General features: G+C 40.5%; 1 protein-coding gene across 1 annotated transcript; it reads right to left on the reverse strand.

The window, feature by feature from the left end:
* Window positions 1-1136: 1136 nt before the first annotated feature.
* On the reverse strand, window positions 1137-19773 carry TXNDC5 (thioredoxin domain containing 5; the record flags this gene model as incomplete). The annotated part of the gene is made up of 10 exons (XM_079533124.1): window positions 1137-1259; window positions 1881-2010; window positions 4873-4958; window positions 7482-7622; window positions 9281-9367; window positions 11360-11475; window positions 13288-13384; window positions 14052-14157; window positions 15180-15329; window positions 19565-19773. The coding sequence occupies 10 exons, from the start codon at window positions 19771-19773 to the stop codon at window positions 1137-1139; spliced, it is 1245 nt and encodes a 414-aa protein (XP_079389250.1).
* Window positions 19774-21168: the final 1395 nt, after the last annotated feature.

Below are 21168 nucleotides of genomic sequence, written 5' to 3' on the forward strand. Positions count from 1 at the left end.
CAGAATTCAGTCCTTGGTTTGCTGCTGTCATTGTACTCTGACAGTACCTGCAGTGTAATTCTTTGGCTTTCAACTGTCAAACCTGGAGCATCTTATGCACCAAAGAACAGATCCATATCATAATCCAAGGCAACAGGGAGGGCATGGGCCTAACATTTAAACTTAGCAACACTTACACCTGGAAAAAAGGTTAAGGCTCAAGAAGAGTGGGGAGCTATTTTAGACGACTGTCAAACAGAGCAGAAAAATTACTTATATTGTACTACTTGTTCTCCAAGTGCTCTGACTAAAGAGCAGGTCAACACAAAGGTGAAGGTAGGAAATGCATGTAATCAGCTGTGAGGTCTAACTGATCATTTAATATTAATGAAGTAGCTATAATAGAGCCAGTTTGCTTTGACTCTATATAAATAGAGCATAGTTACTCCTCTGGAGCTAAAAAGCAGTCTACAACAAAAAAACATCCACCTGACACGTTCACTATGGCATCAGTAATGTTCAGGCACATGTTACAGTACCATTGCTTTCATTATGGCTGACCTCCCATGCAGAGAGGATTAAGAGGAAACAGCTCATGGTGGCCTGGTATCTTCCAAATGTGTGTTTTCAGCCTCCTGTGACTTTTCATTTCTTAACCAGCAGCCATATTAAGACAAACAGGTTGGAAGTACCATTGTAGAGGCAGTAGTTATTTAACACAGCTGCAGCTTTCAGCTTTCTAGCAATAGTGTGCAGTTTGGAAGGATTACTTTTTTTAACCAAATCTAACCTGAAGACAAAAATATTCTGCTGGTGCCCTTAGTTTGGTTTTCTTAATGTATTTTAGTCTCAATGGAAACCATTTACACTTCACTGCGGGAATGCAGAAATGTAGCAATACTACTAATACTGAAAATACTCTCCGTTTGCATATAACTACTTGTCAGTTCTCCTTCACAAGTAGGGTAACTTGCCTTTAACACACACAGAGGGAAGATACCAATGTTCAGTACATTCCATTTCCTAAAAACAAACCAACAAACAAAAAAGCCCCAATTCCCACCCCACCCCCCAACATACTATTTGAAAATTAGCAATGCCTTAAATCCCTCAACTACCGTACAGAGACAGCCAGGGACAGAGCATTGAGACTTTTATTACAACTCATCCCTTGCCTGACGCAAAACAAAGCTATGCAGTGATTCCAGATCTCTCGTTCCGTTGTGTTCACTGACTTTCTTTCCACCTCGGAAAAGCAGAAGCGTAGGATATCCACGTACCTTCAAAAGACACACAAATGAAACTTGTTACTGATTTCCAGACTCACTGGTATTTATCTGACTCTGAAAAGCTACCAAACCACTCTAAATAAACAAATTGATTTAATTAAAGATAAAAAACAGACAACCACACAACAAAAAAGCACCAGAACTTTCACTGCCAACCTGCAATTTCTAAAAATTGTTAAGTGGGAAAATACATGGTACTCTAGCAACTATCAGCAACTTGAAGGCCAGCTTTATCTTCCATTGTGTGGCCACCAGATCCACAAGCCAACCTTTATTTTCTAGGAAGAGAACATTTCAGTGGCTATACCACAAGACTGGTGGTTTCAGAAGGCTGCTGGCTCTCAAAGCAGGAATTCCTTCACCTTTTTCCAGTAGTGAGAATGACCAAGTCTGAGCAAACTATCAGTGAAAGAAGCCATACTATTTCTGGGCTTTTCTCTGCACCATTTCAGGTGCATTTCTGGGCTACATTTTTGTTTGTTTTTGCTAATGGAGAACAGGGTTGTGCCTTCACCAGGCACCCACAACACAGCAGCCAGCTGGGCTGCATGCTGGAGCTTCTAGCTTTGGTACACAATACTATCCAGTTCATTACAGCTCTTTCACACTTACAGAAAATCTGTTGCAGACGTTACGTTCTACAGTGCAGTCTACTTCTGCTATTTTGACATCAGTCAAACCTGGAAATTGCTCTTTGGCAAGGCTCTCCCAAGTCGGAGCCAAGTTCTTACAGTGACCACACCTAGAAACAAAGAAAGAGATTTGTTTAGCAGATACACCTTCCCATTTATCTCTGTCTAACTGCAATATCTGCAAGTTTAACAAGCTGCCTTTCCCATCCCCTAATGATTTAGGCCTCCAACTCCCTTGCACTGTTATGTCAGTCAAATGAGCTAAAGAAACAGAAGTGAACGATATCTTCTAAGCACAACACTGAGGTAGTCTTCACTCTCTTCTTCTGGAATGGTATTCTGGTTGTCAGCACTTCACAGAGGAAAACAAAACCAAATAAGAGAATTTTTAAATGAAAAACCACAGTCACATAGATATGAACGTGTTTTGAATAAGATATAGAATGTTTGCACCACTAATTAAGCTTTTTAAACAATGAATTAATTAATAATAGTTCATCAGGTAGTATATGCCATTTATGGTTAGTTTAAATGGCCTGAGTTTAATTACCTAAATGAGATTTTGATTTCCCTACTGAATTTCCTCCAGTTCCTAATTGCCTCCTTGAGTAAAGTAGCAACTCCCGGTGCTGGAAATTCAATTTTAATAGACACATTTCTCAGCACAGATTCTCTGTTTGAGATACACACTGGTAGTTGAATGTACTTTTCCACAGGGTACACACTGAAGGACTAGCATCAGAAGAGACAATGATGTAAAATGGCAGGAATTATAACCAAGTATTAATGTTGTTGATAGTTTGAACAGGGCTTGGCTGAGTTAATAACTTGAACTTCTTATTGCTTTCAAGAAGAACTTCCAAAGTGCTTCAGACTTTAAGTCTGTGCTCCTTCTATTCTAACCAGCTGCACCTTAACTGGGTAATTAGAACAGCCCTTTAATTGCCCTGAAGCTAGATCAGGGCATTCACAAAAACAATGAAAGATATCTCTGCTAAAGTTCACTTAACAGAAGCCTACACATGTTTAAACCACCTTGTTAAGGTACAACACTATAAAAGCTTTTTTGACTATGCACAAAACCTAACAGAAACAGGACAGTTTTTATGCTTATTATGCAAGTTAGCAGGAATATTTATCCAAAACTAACTGAAGTACAGAACTAGCAAGCAATATAATAGTGTTTGCTGAGCCCAGTGAAAGTTAATTCACTTGGAAGAGAAAAAGGTGATTTATAGGCAGTGCACTGTAACTGTATACATAAGCATGACTTTGAGAGCTAAAACTGGATATCAGCTACATAAATATAAGCAGTATTTTCCTAAATGGTGGCTTCCTGAACTTTACAGCCAGGGAGAGCATACTGATTAAGAACATGATTTTTTCCAGCAACACCCCATCAGATTATCACAAGTTGGCTAAATTGCCACGCTATTAGGAAAATGTAAATATAAATTCTCAGTTGTTTTTAGTTATCTGTGATTTTTCCATATGACTCTCAGATGGCCAACTCCCACATCTGCCAACAAGCTCTGGGTTCCAACTAGAATCTTTCTGCTTTGTGCACAGGTATCAACTGAATACTGAATTTAACAATGAGTTCTGCTGGTGGCATAGCAGAATGGGCACAGAATCTATCTCAGTCTCCCACAGTGCACAGAAAGGATAAAGTGAAGAGAGAGCAGTAAACAGAGCAAACATGAAGGTGTGTGGAGTGGGGGCTGTTTCTTAACACAGTGGTGTCAGATACATTCCCACATCCAAAAGCAGATCTAGACATAAAACAGGCAGCAAATCACACTGCAGTAGAAAGAGTGACAACACTGGAAAAAACAGCATCATTTAGACTATACAGAAGTGAAAATTTTCCTAGTACTTCTTTCTTACAATCAGAAACGGAGTCACACCTACTGGCAAAGTTAAGAGGCAATATTTTGATACTCCTGAGTACATCTTGAAATAGGTTGCATTTACCTGTGTTGCTTTGCAATAGTTATGATCTACCGCCACAAATAAAAGATCTTTCTACATCCCTCGTGGGACGGCAGGTCTCAAATCAGAGATGCATTATCTTTCACAGTGACATTCAATGTAATTTTCTTCTCTCCTCCCACACTAGGTTTCTTCTTCATCCAGGAAATGGATGAGAAAGACAGCAAACAAATTTTGTGAAATTCCATCAGACATATATAGGATGAAGTCCAAAAACCAGAGAGACAAACTTGAATAATTGTTTTAGTCTCAGAAAGGAAAATATTCTGTGCTTTTCTACTACTAGGGTCTTATCCCAGCTTGAATGCTAGGCTCTGCTGGCCATGCCAGAAATGGCAGAGGCCAGATAAGAAGGACATCATTACTTTTTTTCCCCCAATGCTTTCAACTCAGAGTGTGCCTACACCATCTGCATCAATCATTTCTACCACAGGTTGCTGTAAGAATATATTACACAGAGCGTTTAATAAAGTGTTAAAGTCATCACTTGTGCCAATTAGTTTTTTTAATCAGATATTTGAAGAGTGACAGCCCATTATCCAAAGCTCTACAGTCTGTACCAATTTTCAGGTGCTCAAGTAATGCTTCCCAGAGAAGCTGGTTGTGGCACAGAGATCCCAATGCTGGCATGTTCTCCTTTCTCAACCAGCACTGCCGATAGCCTTCCTTCAGCTTCCCCTAATCAAGGCAAAGGAGCATGCTAAGCCTGTGAAGAAAGCTTTGCTCTCCTTGTTACCTGACATAAGCTGCAGGTTAACATGGTAAAGCCTCTCTGTCAGCCTTTCCACAGAGAGGAATCCCAGGAAAGCTAGAAGAGACCCAATTTTTGGCTGCAACTCTTGCGAACACACTCATTTTTCAGTTAATTTGCACTTCGGATCCAGGCAACAAATGCACTACTGCAGAGGAACTCAAAGGCCTACAACAACTAACGCACAAATTAAAATAATAACTCTGAAAAGGAGATACAAACTACTTACCATGGAGCATAGAATTTAATAAAGGTGATTCCCCTAGCAATGGTTTCATCAAAGTCTTTTTCAGAGAGAGAAAGCACTGTAGCCTGCTAAAAAAGGAAAGTAAAATCATTGGTGTATGTTTAACACTGGCCAAATGAGCATTTAGCTACCTGAGAGGGAAACTCAAACTGGGAAAGACAGCATTACTGATGGTATGAACAAGATTAAAAGCAATATACTTCACATTTACCCCTTAGCTACTTTCCATCCTTAGAGAGATCCGTATCTGAAGAAATAAAACATGCCCGTTTTCAGGGGACTTTACTAACAGGCAAACTTCTATCTGCTCAAAAAAAAAAATCACCTTCCCTTCAATACGCTGTCATGCAAGCATTTCAAGAACAATGAGAGCAGTTGGCATAAAACCTGTGATGGCTGATGGAGAGTTTGTTCCATGAGGAACTTATGGCATACTAGAGTTGTCTTGACAGCTGATCTCCCTCTGCTATATCCCTGTGTTGCAGACACAGAGAAAGCTGTTAGCAGAAACACGTATCTGGCTGCCAGGAGAACATCACCACACCACACTCACACGGACGCCATGAAGAATTTTTCCTCCTGATAACATCAGAAGCAATGGCACAGGAGAGAAGGGAGGACTGCACACTGCTTAAAGGCAGCCTCACACATTGTATGAGAGCACAGAACCATAACTAACTGGATTTTTGTGTGACACCTTTACAGATGGGAGGGATTCAAAATAAATAAATGAGTGAATCTCGTGCCTATAAAGGTTTCAAATTCAAATGAAAGCAAAACAAACACAAGAGCGTAGCTGCCAGGATTTATCAATTCTGCAGTGAAAGTTTTATGAAGAGAAGCCAAAAAGAGACTTGAACGCAGACAGTGACAGCATCTGTGTTGGTCACTCTGCCTTAACACATCTGGATCATTTTTGAGTACTTTGGGTAAGTGTGGCTGCTCTGAAGCCTGACAGGTATAAAAGTTCAACTTTTGTGAAATGACTGACATGCAGTACGTCCATGTAAGATAAGAACTCACACAGGGTTGGAACACAACATTGGAACACAGATTTGGAGTCAGAACTCATGGCTCTTGCTGCCTGAGGTACCAGCTGTGGCTGCTAATCACAGTCAGTGCTTTCTGGCTACATGGGTTAGAATCCTGTAGACTCATGAGAAGAAAACCAGAACCAAGGTGTTTGAAGGTGAACAACCAAGAAGTTGTGGCAATACTGAGTTGAGATGTAAAGTTGCAAAGAAAAAAAGTTTAGTACTACACTGTATCTACTGTTATTTAGGAAAACAAAAAACAGACCTGCCTCCCCACAGTCTTTTCCCTTTTGCATGTGCAGTGGTGCAGACAAGGTGTAAGTGGGAATTTGCATCATACATAGTTTATGTTATTTCTTTAACAATAGAGAGTGAAGACTAATTACTTCCTGCATTGTACTAACACCAGCTTGTTAATACCTTCCAAATATGAGGTCAATTTAAAAAGTTGAGAAAGATGAAAACTGCATCTCTTAATATCACTATCTGGAAGCCACCTTACACAAGATGAGCAACCCAACTGGAAGAAGCCAAATAGGAAAGGTAATATTCTCTTGTGAGAAGCTGCATATAAGCTGTATTTGCATTAATAATATTAATATTATATTATAATGTATATAATTAATATATTATAATATATTATATATTATTAATATATTAACGATATATTATTAATAATAATAATACTACATTAATAATATAAACATTTTTAATTATGTAAGTATTTATATTATGTAAGTATAACGTACATCATAAAGGAGTGTAAATCACCATCCCTTACTTTCTGGGCAGAATTGTGTTTTCCATATTTGATAAAACAGAACGCTTAAAAATTATCCCTAATTATTCTACCAGACCAATTTGATATTCAGCTGCAAGAAAAATGGCAGATGAAATGCAGAAGTGATGAAAAAAGACAGAGTTACATGACATGAAGCACAGCTATGCAAAGATGATGAAGTTATTCCTGACAGTCCTTGGCAATATTCATAAACCCTCCAGTTGCTACAAGCAGGATTAAAGTAAGCCTCAAAACCCAAGGAGTTTTATTGCCACAGTGCACACTGCCCTGAGACATTTAGATCAATCTTCATCGTCTTTGCTTGTTTGCTGTTTCTGCAGAGAGTCTGTAAGAATGGAGATCTGGCTTTTTTTCAGTGGCTCAGCACTGTATGCCATCTCCTTGGGTTCAAGTGAGAATCTTGCAAGTGACATTCATCTCCCTAGCAACAAAGCATGCTGTCACACATACGGAGGTGCCAGCAGTTCAGCACACCAAAAAAATACCATACTTACAACACTGTCTAAATCACTTACTGCAACCATTAAAATAAAAGGAGGTAGTTGTTCATTACATTCTCTAACTCAGGTTAGTAAAAGTGTCAGTAAGATTTATGGCTGGATTCCCCTCACTAATTGCTGAAAAGAAAATTAAGAAAATACTTGGCCCAGCTCACATCTAGAAACTGTGGGTCTAACAGAGAGAAAAACACATGGAAAACTTGGACAGGCTGCAGAAACTCTGTTAATACAGTAGCAGAGTGCAGGAGCACTTACCTCAGCCTGGGTGGGTTCTGCAGGTGGCTGTGGGGCTTCTGTGGGTTTACTTGCTGGTGGTTCTTTCCCAGAGCTCTGTAGTTGGGAATCCACATACTCCTTCAAGGAATCAAAGTCCCTCTTCCCTCTGTACTGGTCACCCTACAATTATCAAATAGCTTGTGTGAGTGTAGTTAATCTAACACAGGTGTAGGTCACTCCAAAAGTAATGCCTCCTCTTTATGCCACGGAAATGATAACAGCTACAAAGAGCACAATAGTACCATTTGATACAGCAAATTCCCAGTTTCAAAACAATGACTATTAGCTCTGCATTTTCACCAGCAATGAACAAGAGCCTGCATGCTGTGCTCAGAAAAATCTGCACCAGCAGTGGTGACCCACTGGCACTGCTGCCACTGCTGAAATGCCCTACCCACCAGCTCACTGTGCTACCTTCTTGTTCATATCCATTATAGCAGGACAGGGTCAATCCACATTCATTCCTCACAGGGCTTCTGCTACCTCAATCTAACCAATAAGGGTGTTGTGATGCCGGTCAGTTATGACAGAATGGGTGACGGCATTACGGACAACAATGCTGGATGGCTGAACCAGCAGCCCTCCTCTTCCCCCATGTTACTGAACAGTACAATAGTGGCTAGAAGGACTTCCAGGAATCTCTGTGTTACATTATTGGAAAGTTGCTGTTTTTGTGGGTTTTTTTTTTTACATTTAAATATATCGTATCAGCCCACAAACAAACATGTGATTATGATGGCAGAAAGTCACCAGGGAATACCAACACTGCCAGTGGAGACAGGCCAGTTTAATGTCAAGAGAAATACATTGTTCAGACTAATGGCTGAGATTCATATTAACCAAATACAATAGCAGTGATCTGAGTTCTTTCACTGCACCCTTTATTCACTGCAACTTAAACTTCAATAATTATGGAAAAAAAAAAGTCTGGCTTTTGAGAAAAAACACAGCTAACTTTTCAACGCTGAGCCATTACAGTTCTGGCAAGTTATCCTGCCCTTTGTAGCCATGTTAAAAATAAAAACAAAGCAGTTGGAAAATCATGCTGGAGCAACAGCAGAACATTTCCTGTTCTTCAAACTAAATCCATGAACAGACCGAATTCTTGCTAACTGAAAATGCTTCTAACCTTGGATGTGCCATTTTGTCCAATTCGAGCTCTCTTTCAGTTACACATGATAAGCAACACTACAACTCACAGTATGTTTGCTACTGTTCACGTATGCAGCATTAAAGTATGCAGTATATAAATATTTTACTTTCCCCAGACTTCAGAACATGGTATCTCTGAATTTCTACAGGGAAACATCAGCTGGGTGCACAAGACCCTCACTCACAGAGTCTGCATGAAGATTTCTATAAAGGAAGGTGTCCATTCTCAGACATCACTCATCAGATTGGCATCACTTACAGATAAGAACCCTTTGATACAGATTATGAAAACTGAATATATTTTTATTACTTCTATTTCATCTAGTGTTCTGCAGGAGGCAGAGTCTTAAGATAAACAGAGAATTCCTCTCACATTAGCAAACTTCAGGATAATGCTTTCTTTCAGATTTACGAACACTGCTCAGTTGTTTGCAGAGAACACTGAGCAAAACGTACTAACTTTTACCTGTGGATCAAGTATATCTCTTCTAGTACTGGTTTGAACCTGCAACATCTTTTGTGTCACAAGTGGTCTCTCATATACGACCACTTGACCTTTTTTCCCCAGGATCCATGGGTAGTCCATGTATTATTCAGGAAAAAACAGTCTGAGCTTGCAGACTCACCTTTTCACCATTCCTAAACCAGAGGAGTGTAGGATAGCCACGAACTTGATTTTCAGAGCAGACCTCATAATGCTGGGTACAGTCAACCTACGATTTGGAAAAAAAAAAAAAATATATATATATATATATATATATAAACCATTCAATGTGTAAAATAAACACGCAATAAGCATTAGAGCCTCCCTCGTATTCAAAAATCCCAGAAAAATACATGAACAGTGAATACATAGCTTGGCAAAAGCCAGTGCCGAGTATTTTCTTGACAACAGTTATTTCAGCCTTCCAAATAATGTTCTGGTTGTGTCGCTGGGAGGCTGTGTGTATTTTTGCTTTTATTTCAAGAGGGACAACAGAGGGAGGGAGGAAGTAGAAGAAACAGCAGCAAAGAACAATGGGAACGTAAGTATTCTAGTTAAATACTTGGAATACTAACGTGCAAAGGCTTTAAAACAATGGATAAGCCAATATATCTTCACCTGAAGGTAAGACTACTCTTTGAAATCAGAAGGCATGTCAACAGCTAGGAAGTTAACTTGACTCCAAAGGAAATTCCAAGTGTGTAGCACCGTTCAATTCTAATTTGTCATAAACCAATCTATAAAGTTACCTGCTCATAATCTTTCCCAAAGCAAAGCAAACAGACAACTTAGGCACTTAAGTCTTTGCTCTACACTTGGATTTTGAATTTTACACTAGAAATACTTTGACCCAGATCCCTGAAGATCAGTTCTAAACATTAAACACAACCATGCCAGCAGATAACATTGCTGCTAAGACACTATTTCCCCAGATTACACAAAGGTCATGATTGAACCTTCTTAGAAACAGCTGTATTTCCTGTTTAATTACAGACTTAATATCTTAGCCAACACATTTCAAATAGTTTCATAACGTATACAGTTAACCAAAACCGACTAAACATCAAGACAAATCTCAGTGGCTTCATTAGAGAGCAAATATCAGCAACAGGGACAACTGTGAACACAACAGACAGCTGAACATGGCTTCTGAAAATTTTTGGTTTATATTCCTCTGGATAACAGACTGGTAACTTCAAGAAGATAGTTAAGCTAAGCAATGATTTTATCAGGCACTCCACATTCTCAAAAGTTAATCAGCATTTACAAATTTGGTGCAATGGGTATCAAAGCAACGTTAGTTTCTGATACTTTATTCTCAGAGGGGAGTGTATTTTATATCAACCTGGTCTCAACAGTAGATACATGTCTTCTCTAGAGTTTAACCATGCTGATCTGCGCTCTGCATCTGTGGCATATCTGAATTAGCAATTATCAAAGCATTTCATAGGGAAAAAAAAAAAGTCAAGTTCATCACCCCCAGTAACAGCTGAAAATACTATGAGAGCAGAGACACAGATTGCTGGTTTCTTGTCTCTCTGCAGGACAGACAGCACTGCTAAGTGTCATGGAAGCTTTCAGACCAGCGAACCTATCTGAAAGCTTAAGGATATGAAAATTGAGCCCTGTCAGCTTTCCACTAGTGACAAATACAGGGAGGTTCACATCATTAGCGACCTGAACTTAGGTATGGGTCAGCAAATAAAGCCAGTAACTAGAATTGCCAGACCACCTGCATACCTCTGCACAGAAGTCACTCCATGTACAAATATCAAGCTCCCATGGTAAATACACCACAGAATCTGGTTATCATCCCTAAGAGAAATAGTAAAGCAGGACAAGGTATCAGTTTTTAGGGTGGGAGACCCCCTGAAAACTTTAGAAAGCTCAATGGGAATAAACAGGAAAAATTTAAAAAGTATTTAGACTTATTCCCAAGTCTCTCTGAAACACAGGGAGGAGTATGCAATGTTTCTAACAAGTTCTTGTTTAAAATGAGTGAGTCCTGTTAATTGTAACTAAACAACCATCTCTTCCAACATAAAGTAGAACACTGAACGTGTGAGAAGAAAATAACCATCATAAAATTAAAACAGGAACTATGAATATGAAGAGATTTAAAAGCTATTATTTGCAAATCACAGAATGAACAGCACGGCAGTTGATTGAAACATCTGTATGCAAAAACATCTGCAAATTAAGAAAAGAGTACGTCACCTACCTTGCCAATCTTTACAGTTTCTGAATGTTCAAAGGCCAGAGCCAGCTGTTCCCAAGTTGGGGCCAAAGCCTTGCAGTGACCACACCAAGGGGCAAAGAATTTGATGAAGTGATTACCTTTGAAGTCAAAGAAAAAGATTTAACTCTTTTGGAATTAATTTGGCTGCCATTAAAGGCTAGGCATTAATCTCTGTCTGCAAATTTATCATGGTATTTCCTGGGTTAAAGATACGAAACACTGAATAAAAAGCCAGGGCAGAATATTTCAGCAATTAGGTTTTCAAAACTGTATGCAGTCCCTCAGTGTTGCCAATTTCCCTGAAGATCCAAGCAGCTTTACAGACTCAAGCCAACAAATGAAGTATTAGAACTACTACTAAACCTAACAGTCTTCTAGAATATCTAATTCTACTATGTCAATCCCTTGCCCTATTACACAGTAGAAAGAACAAAGGCATGTGTATTTGTAACAGCATAAAGCAAAGTATAAATTAGACTTCAACGTACAAATTTCTAGGCAAACACCACTGCTCTGTGTCCAAGAGCTGCCTAAATAATTTTCTTCATCTTACAATTCTCTCTGTTTCTACCTTGCAAAAACTGCTGCTTTTGTAGAATTTCATGGCATTTTACAGAGAGGAGAGTCTCTCTGCTGCCTCACACTAATATATTGTTTAAAATTATTATCCTAATTGCAGATTACCAGAATATGTGATATCCTTTCATTAGAATTACTATTAATTCAAGTTGCTGCCTGCTTTTGCACACATCAAAGCAATGCTCTCTTAATATATAATAAAAATGAATTTAATTAAACCAAAAACAAAACAAAACAAACAAAAAAAAAACAATTTGAAGGAAAAAAACAGTGATTGTGGGAAAACTTTAACAGAATTACAATCCTTTGAGAACTACTGTGGGGGCTAGAATTTCTAGAATTTCTGGTTCAGGGGGTTGTTCACAGAAGGAGGTCAGGCAAGAGATACCACAAAAATCACTAGGAAATGTAAACTGCAAAAATACTTTAGTCTTAACTTGCCTACTGTGTACCAGGAATACCTTCAAAAATGATTGACTAGCTCTGCTTTGACCAAGTAAAGACAATACTGAAATTTCTCATGAATTAATTAAGAACACACAGACAAAAGCAGCTATTCTGTATCCTTTACTCTGTGATACTCTCCTCTGATTGAAAGAAAATAAATGTATCTTCTAGCCCCAGAGCACAGAAAAGGTAGACAGAAACTGTTTTTAAGAACCAAAGTCAACCTTCCAAGCAGAACTCCTAAGCCTTCAGCTAAATTTAAGCACTGTTGAAGTCAAGAGAGGACAACAGCTTTACAGATGATCATAAAGCTGCTCGACTATCAGGTATCACCGTGAGAATACCTCCTCCAATCATATATGAAAGCCAATGGATACATATTAAAACATTCATGCATGCCCTAAACTTAACAACTGACAGAATCTTCTCAAACTGTTTAATGGTTAGTGTTTCCCTGATGGCTGAATGAAGAATCTCCTGTAATTTCCACATAATTCTCTGATAAGGCACACGTACAGGGAAATTTGCTGCAGAAAATCCTCCTTCACATTTTACATGATTCTAATTAATTAGTTGGTTTCTTCAGGAACCTTTAGTGTCTGTTTCATTCACCTTATCACATGGGCACAGGCAGTTAATTTAATCTGGCCTTAACTCTACTGTCTTCTGGTTGGAGTGCTGTTCTTATGCTTTCTACTGGCGTGCAAAGTGTATGTAAATAAACTATAGCATTTTTACCCAGCATGTAGGTTCATCCTCTTTACTGAGGCATTACTGGAAAATTAACTGGGAAGGAGGCACGTTAAGAACTAATATTTCTGCTTCCCACTTCCCACTAGGCAGGTCTCTGTAAACAAGTCTCTCGTGCTTATGAAAGAGGTTACCTTCTGCTATGTGCGTCTTGAAATTGTCTGCTGAGAGTTCATACATTCCCTGCTTAGGTTCGGGGGCTTTTGGTGGTTCCACAGTAGATTCTGAATCCTATTCAAGAGGGAAGTACATTTCATGAATTAGTTAAGCATTTAATGTAAACTTATTAAAAAGATCAGTTTGTGCATAATCATTTTCTAATTGTGCTCAGCATGTAGTTATATCTTGATTAGCAACAGCAATTAAAAATTCAGTTTTAGGCAAGGCTTGTCTAATATATGTAAGTGCTAACTCAACGGTTCTCCTAGAGATGATATTAGTTTAACTTATTTAACCAATTAGTTTAATCCCTTCCTGTAGACTACAACATTATCAGCTAATAATCAAGCTAAAGATAGCATCCCACATTGTTAAGAGGAAATTATGCAATTTATCCTGTATTATAGACAAGTCACTTTTCTTACTCCAGAGATATTATAGCCTGAAGGTGCTAAATGAATTGACATAAAGAATTCAATCTTCAAATATCAAAACGCTAAACATTAAAAACTGCACTTTGTACTTCCTGTAGTTTTAAATACAGGCACAAAATGTAGCTCATAGGATATCAGATTTTATTATTATTCTAACTTACGTGGAAGCTGCTCCACATCGTTTTCTCACTTGACTTTTATTCTCAGGAGCAGATTTTTCTGCCAGAGAGTGAAACCTAACCTATAGATAGAACAGCAAGTCTGCAGAAGGAAATATTTCCTTTTCCTATTCCCTTTCCACTTACAGATGGTTCCCCATTTAGTTTTTCCAACATCCAGTTTTCCAGCGTCTGGAAGTCTCTAGGGCCTTGGTATTTCAGAGGTTCTTGTCCTGGTTTAAGCAGCTTTAAACTGAAGGATTAAAATGCAGAAAAGAGTGAGGTAAAAATTCACACATGTGAAACATTCCAAGGAAGCTGAGACGCTTTATTAATTCACAGCAATTCAGCTCTCTTGATTATTCCCAATTATTCATTTCAACACCACACACCTCCCTTAACTTGAAGGGTAACTTCTAGAACTTAGGACTCTTTTTCATTCCCATATCAATTTTTACAGGGGATTTAAAAAACAACCAGTTTTTCATTCTTCTTTAGTATTTTTCTTTCTCTTCTCATTTCACAAGTTGTAAAGAAATGAACATATGAAAGTGCTGAAAAGCAACACAATGCAAGTAATATTACGTATCCCAAGGTGATAATAGATAACCATTCAATTCTTCCTTCCTCAGAGTCTCTGCCATTCTTTCTATTTTTGTAAGGAACGGTGCCACAACATAAACTATACAAACATACAAAGGCAACCAGAGTTTGCTTCTGGGGATACTAAAATAAAGTTGCAAACTTCATTGTTTCTTGGTATTTCTAGCGGAACTAAGCCACAGATTGCCCTTAAGGACAATTCCTATTTCAATGAGGACTTTGCTATTTATAACTCTCAGCTTCTAATCAGTGGCACTCATCTGCGTCAAAGCAAATGTAGCCACGGGTGGATGTCATGTTCAGCCTGTTGCTGAGGTCAGCAGTAGCACCAGGCAAAGAGAGCCCAGGGAAGGAAACTGAAAAGCATGGGCTGTGGAAGGTGCTTGAGAACAGGGTATTATGAGAGAGAGGAGGATAATTCTGGACTTTATTTGAACAGTTCATCTCCAAGACATAACACAGTTTCTTCGGAAGAAAGAAGAGCAAGAGTAGCATATATCACATCATGCTTGGCAAGACAGTAAAAAGGATTAAATGGAATATAAGAGATTCACGGGGCTACAGAGAAAACTACCAAAACACAGAGCTAAGAAATTAGTTTCAACAAGTTGGCAGAAGATCATGGAAAACTCAAACAGAATGACACAGGACCAGATCTCCTTCTATACTTACGTAGGGTATCCTCGGACGCCAAATTCAGAGCACAGAGGAGTGTCTGTAGTACAATCCACTTTAACAACATAGACCTGTGGGTTTTCCATGTTGTTGTATTTATCTCCCAGATCATTCCAAGTTGGCTGGAGACGCTGGCAATGTCCACACCTGCAACAGAATGAACAAAATATTTCCTTACAGTTGTTCTCTTTAGAAGGGAATGAATCCTTGGAAAAGCCATACACAAAATAATCAGAGATGCTGATACATTTAAAAATAGCTAAGTTGGACATCTTCCATACTCAAACGCTGCTACAGTAAGTAACAGTGAATAGTACCATGTATCGTGTGACAACACTGCAAATGCCTTGTAAAAACCACCAAGAGAAGGCCTACTGAGCACCTTCTGAACCTAGAGATGCTATTAAGAAAAGCAGTCTGCATTTCCCAGCTGCCTAGAATTAAAATCACATGAGGCTGACCAGCTTTCTATACTCTCCAACATTTGAAAATACCGTGTCTTTTAAGCAGCAGGAAAGAAGTCTTTCCAGAAGGATTTCCATTTCTCTTTAATGGCTGCTTTTGCCAATCTTTCAGTGCATCTAGAAATACACAACTGGATTAACCAGAAAACTTTTCAAGTAGTATGAAAGCTGTTTTTGCCCTTGACATGACCTAGAAGGTCTACTTTTTAACAATTAAAACAGCATTAGGATGTCAGGGGAAACTGTTTCTTATTCCCTTCAGCTCTTCCATTTAAAACAACTTCACTCATACAATTGGCTTTGAGCCCACTTGGAAAATCTGCACAGATTCACATCTTTCCAGCTTCTCTGGTTCATTGAGACAAAAAAACATCACCATCTTTCAATCTTGGTAAGATTCTGTTGCAGTTGGTCATACTGGGGGGCATATATTCCCACCACGTAGAGGAATATATCCTCATTCTGAATTATAATGGTGAAGGAATACAATGTGTATTACTAAACTTAAATAATTCTTAAATATTTAACTTCAGACTGAAAACTGTCAACTCTCCATGGATGGAGCTCCAAGAGGATGACTTGGGATTCTCAGTGAATACTGACTGGTGCTCAATAACTGGGAATGGAAATCTGTGAAAGGAAATCTCAAGTAATTCACACTTTTTTTTTTTTTTAATATTTTTTTAAGTACACAACAGAACTACCTTATTCCTATTTAACACCGTGATCTTTGCTCTATACAGTTCACCATTCCCTTCCTTCTTCAGATTATATGAGCTGAAATTGAAAATAAAGCAAGAAAAAGGCTCGTATCTGAATCAGAAACAAACTAGTTAGTCATTCTCTGTTTTCATAAAAATTCAGTTTATATTTAAAGAAGTAAAAGGCAAGACTGTCCCCGAAATACTTTCTTCTAGAATGCCTAAGATGTAACAGGAGACTATATAAAACCTGAGAATTCAAAACCAAAGACAGCAAGCCTGCATAACATTATGCATCTTTCTTAGTCCCATGCACACACACAGTTATCATCCCCATTTTATATCAGAGGGACTGGAAGAGAAGAGCAGCCAGCAGGGATGGTAGAGAGCTATCAACAAGCAGCTCTGCCTTTCCTCCCCTACATAATCTGTGTTTATAAAGATAAATCAATACGCAAAAGAGATGCTACAGAAAAGATTCAGATTGCTGAGAACAAAACAAAACAAAAATCCTTCTTCTTGTACACTACTAACATCAGGACATAAGGAGAGAGCTTTTTTTTTTGTAAGAGTCCGCAGCTAAGTTGATCATCTGAACTCTAACCAATCAGTGCTTCTCCCCTGGAAGACCTGACAGTGGACTTCCTAGGCTAGGATTGGCTATTGAGGAACAAAGACATTTTTGGATGTCACCAGCACATCCACAGTTCTGCACTTAGCTAAGGTAACTCCACAGCAAGACATGATGCAAATCATTACCTAACTTAAAAACACCCACATACCCTAGGCTAAGTAGGCACAAGCATCTTAGGACCAGCCCCCTCTGGACAAGAGAGTTCAGCCAAGATCAATTCCAGTCAAGAGATTTCAATACAACCACAACAAACTCTGGCAATCCAGCATGCTAATGCTTCAGTTCAGTTGACTTCCAGAATATGCTAAAAGATCACAGTGGTCAAAATAAGGCAATGAAACTACTCATCTGAGAGTCCTTCCAACTAAGGAATCGGGGAAACTTCCCTTTTCTGTAGGCACACAACTGGCTAGGCCAAAATCTTAAAGCTATTTAGTATCATTGAGAGTCAAACCTGTTCAAGCGTAGATACCAAGGAATACAAGCTGATGATCAAAAATCTGATGGCAAATGACCTGGTGTGCTTTTCATTTTATTTATTTGTATTGGCCCACAGTACACAAAACAAATGTGAGACCTTATTGGTGCTGCTGCTATAAGAATAGGAAGAAGGAGGCGCATGGCAATGTTTGTTTGAAGAATTCTGCAGAAGAGGCTGGTCCTGTTTATCTCAACTCATTGTCAGCCTTCATTATCTAACATTACCAGCATCTCTAACAAACTGAAAGAAAATTCAACTGAACATTGTAGAATTTGCTAGGCTTCTCCTTCACTAACTAAATGGATCAGTGTCAAAATGCCTGCATCAGTGAGAAGCACAAGGAGATTAGCACACTGGAACCAACTAGCAGTATGGCTGTCGGTTCTAATAGAAGAGTCTACAGTCTATTCTGGGGCTGTTAGACTGCCATCTGACATTACCAATGATAAAACTACTAGTGTATATACGCATCTCCCTCCAGCATCTGTTCCCCTCGCTTCCCCTTGACCATAAAACCTGGACCTGTTGCTGCCTGTCAGGAGCCAGAAGTCCAGACCAAGGACCTGGAGCTGAGACCCAGGAATTTGGATTAGGCACGTTAAGCACGAGAGTAATGTTCAGAGAAGCTGGAGCAAATGTGGGAAAGGACACAGCTTCCTTACACGCATGCTGGGCAGAAATCTGCAACCCTCCCAAGGGCACAGAGTGGTCCAAGTTTGCAAGGCCAGAGCTCTCTCTGATGCACAGTGAGGATGTGAAACATATGCCGGACTCTGCAATGGCCTTCTTGGCACAGGGTCTCCTACAACTGTGATCCTAGACGAAAGCCCATATGGCTTCAGAGATGCCTGTGAAACAGTCAGTTGAAGCTTGAACGCAAACATTACCTCCTAAGCACTCCTGCTCTGCATAGGAATTTCTTACTCTCAAAGATCCTTCACCAGCAAGTTGGGCTTCCTCCATTTTGTAACTTTCAGTGAGCAAAGAAAAATATCTGCTCTTTCAAGCTTTCACTTAACTTCTCTATATGTCATAAACAAGTTGATGTCAGTAACAAAAAAAAAACAACAACAAAACAATTCTTCATTTTTTAAAGGAAATACTTCTCTAGCTTTGATTTCAAAGAGTATCATGACATACATGCGCCTCAGTGGCACCAGGTACCAAAAGTTTGCAGTAGGCACGTTTCGGTCCAAAGCTAAGACATCATTCCATTATCTCAACCTAAGAAAACTTGGGGGGGAAAAGAAGCAACCCTGACAACAAAACTTGCAATAACACTACTGGATAAATCAGAGATGGATAAAAAAAAAAAAAGGAGAGTGAAGCAGAAAAGGAGAACAAGAGCAACCACTGCAGAGGCCCAGAGATGAGAACTACTGTCCCACTGACTGCTGTAATGCCCATCCAAGTCCTGCTCTTAGGCTCTGACTATTCTCGTGTCCAACGTGCCAGTCTAGAACAAGAACCTAGTGAATATCTTGCAGATATGGTAGCTCCCCAGCTCTGCCACTATTACCTGCGGCCTGAGGGACTTCCATTTATACTGCTTGGAAGCTTTCATTTCTATTACTTTCGCAGCAAACTTATCCTCACATCTGCAGCAGTAAAGAGGACTAAACTTCTTCAAGAAAGTATCTACAAGGCCGGGGACGCGGGGGCATGGAAGTCAGCAAAGCCTCTGTCTCGTTAGTACAACGAAAGCCCTCGGTCTGCGTGCAAAGCTGCTGCAGGCTCCCCACACGGGCTCCCCGTCCCACCTCCGTGACAGGGCTGCTCCGCGCCATCCCCATCCAGCCCAGCCCACCCCAGCTGCCTCCCCTCAGCGGAGGGTCCCATTTTAGGGCCGGAGGTCCCGGTCCGGGCGCGGCGATTCGCACCAGGCTTCACCCCGTCCCCGGCCCGGCCCTCCGCTGCCGCCATTCACCACGTGTGCCGCCCCTCGCCCGGCGGAAGGCGCACGGAGCGACCCCAAGGCCTCCCCGGCCCGGCCGCCTCCCGGCGCCACGTCAACGGGGGAAGAGGCGGGCTGGGAGACGCCGCGCAGGGCCAGGCCAGGCCGAGCCGAGCCGTGCCGGCCCTCCCGGCGCTCCGATACCCACCACGGGGCGAAGAACATGACGAAGTGCGGGGCGGCGGCGGCGCCGTGCCGCAGCATCTCGGCGCTGTAGAGGTGCCGCGCGTGCGGGTCCGCCTCCGGCTCCGCGCCCGGTTCCGGCTCGGCCCGCACCGACCCTCCGCAAAGCACGGGGCCGAGCGCGGCCCAGGCGAGCAGGCGGCACCAGGCCGGGCCGGAGCGCAGCGAAGCCATGGCAGCGACGAGGCAACGAGCGGCGAAAAGCCCGGGGCGGCCGCCGCCTCCCTCCCTGCCCGCCCGCCGCCGGCCCCGCCCTCTGTGCCGCCCGCCCCGCAACCCTTCGCTCCGGCACCGGGCTGCGTGGGGAAGTGGAGTGGGTGAAAAGCGACGCGTTTGCGAGAGCCGTCGCTAAGAGCTCACAGTAATCGCAGAGAGGGCAAAAAAAAAAAAAAAAAAAAAACCACCTAATTTTATTTCCAACGTTCAAACTAACCTTGAAAGGTACGGCCTCTTCCAAAAATCTTTATAAGTGAAGCGGTTGCAAAATACTGGTACTGTGTTTACCACCAAGCTTGAAAAAAAAGCCAGCTGGGATAGTCCAGTGCATTAACCTGTACCACATTAAGTACCAATCTACTAACTTTCTCTTCAAACGAGTTTATCTTCCCTTATTTCTGTACTAACCAACTTCAGTGACTGAATAATCATTAATTCAAAAAGAAAAAGGAGAAATGTAGATTATCCCCCCTCTTTAGCATATGAAAAAGTACCAACAAAACCCCGTAGGCAAAAATAGCAATACAGAGAGGGTGAGAATGAGTAATTCTAAGTCTTTGAAGAGCCGTGTCCCGATACCAACAGGTGAGCTCTCCAACCACAGGCAGCACCTTCTCAAGTTATTTTTCATGCAAGGTTATTTTCGTTGTTTCACTCTGTACATCTAGCACATTTAAAAATAGGCTTTTTCATTAAATTAAGCATTTCTATGACCTTAATTAAATAATAGGTTAGTGAAAAGCCATTTTAAAATCATTTTTAATAAATTCGTAAATCCCCTGCAGTGCAGTAAGATATAGATCACATAAAAATGACAGAAATAAATACAGTATTACTTTCAGATGTAGTAGAAATAGAAGTACGGTTCATAATTCCCAGGGTGAGCAGGAGAGCCGAGGCAGGTCACAGCTGAGCTCTCTTTAATCAGCAAGAAGTGCTGCTAGGTCAGAACTGCCAATAAGAATGAATCTGCCTTTGCAATTACCTCATTCCTCTCCGTAAAATGCTAATAAAATTGATATCGATAATGTAAATCAGTGTTTCCAGCTTGCTGATTTAGAACTTGATTAAAATCAAATTGCTCCACCTGTCCCCCTTGCTCCAGCCCTCTGCTCCCTCTGCCTCTGGAGCTGATGAACTTTATTTTCAGCTCTTGCCCTCCTCCCATTAACTGCATTAGTACACAGCAGAGCTGGAGGAGAATAGCAGCCGCAGCTTTGTAGTTCTTCATAGGACCCCCACAGAGGTCTCACCCATCCCAAACCATAATCACATCCCATCACGCAAGGTAAAGGTGTGCCAGATAAGCATAAGACTTCAGCCAGTCAACAACATCCGTTTCCCTCTCCCTTT

The sequence above is a fragment of the Tetrao urogallus genome (assembly GCF_951394365.1).
Source record: "Tetrao urogallus genome assembly, chromosome: 3".
NCBI classification, from domain to species: Eukaryota; Metazoa; Chordata; class Aves; order Galliformes; family Phasianidae; genus Tetrao; species Tetrao urogallus.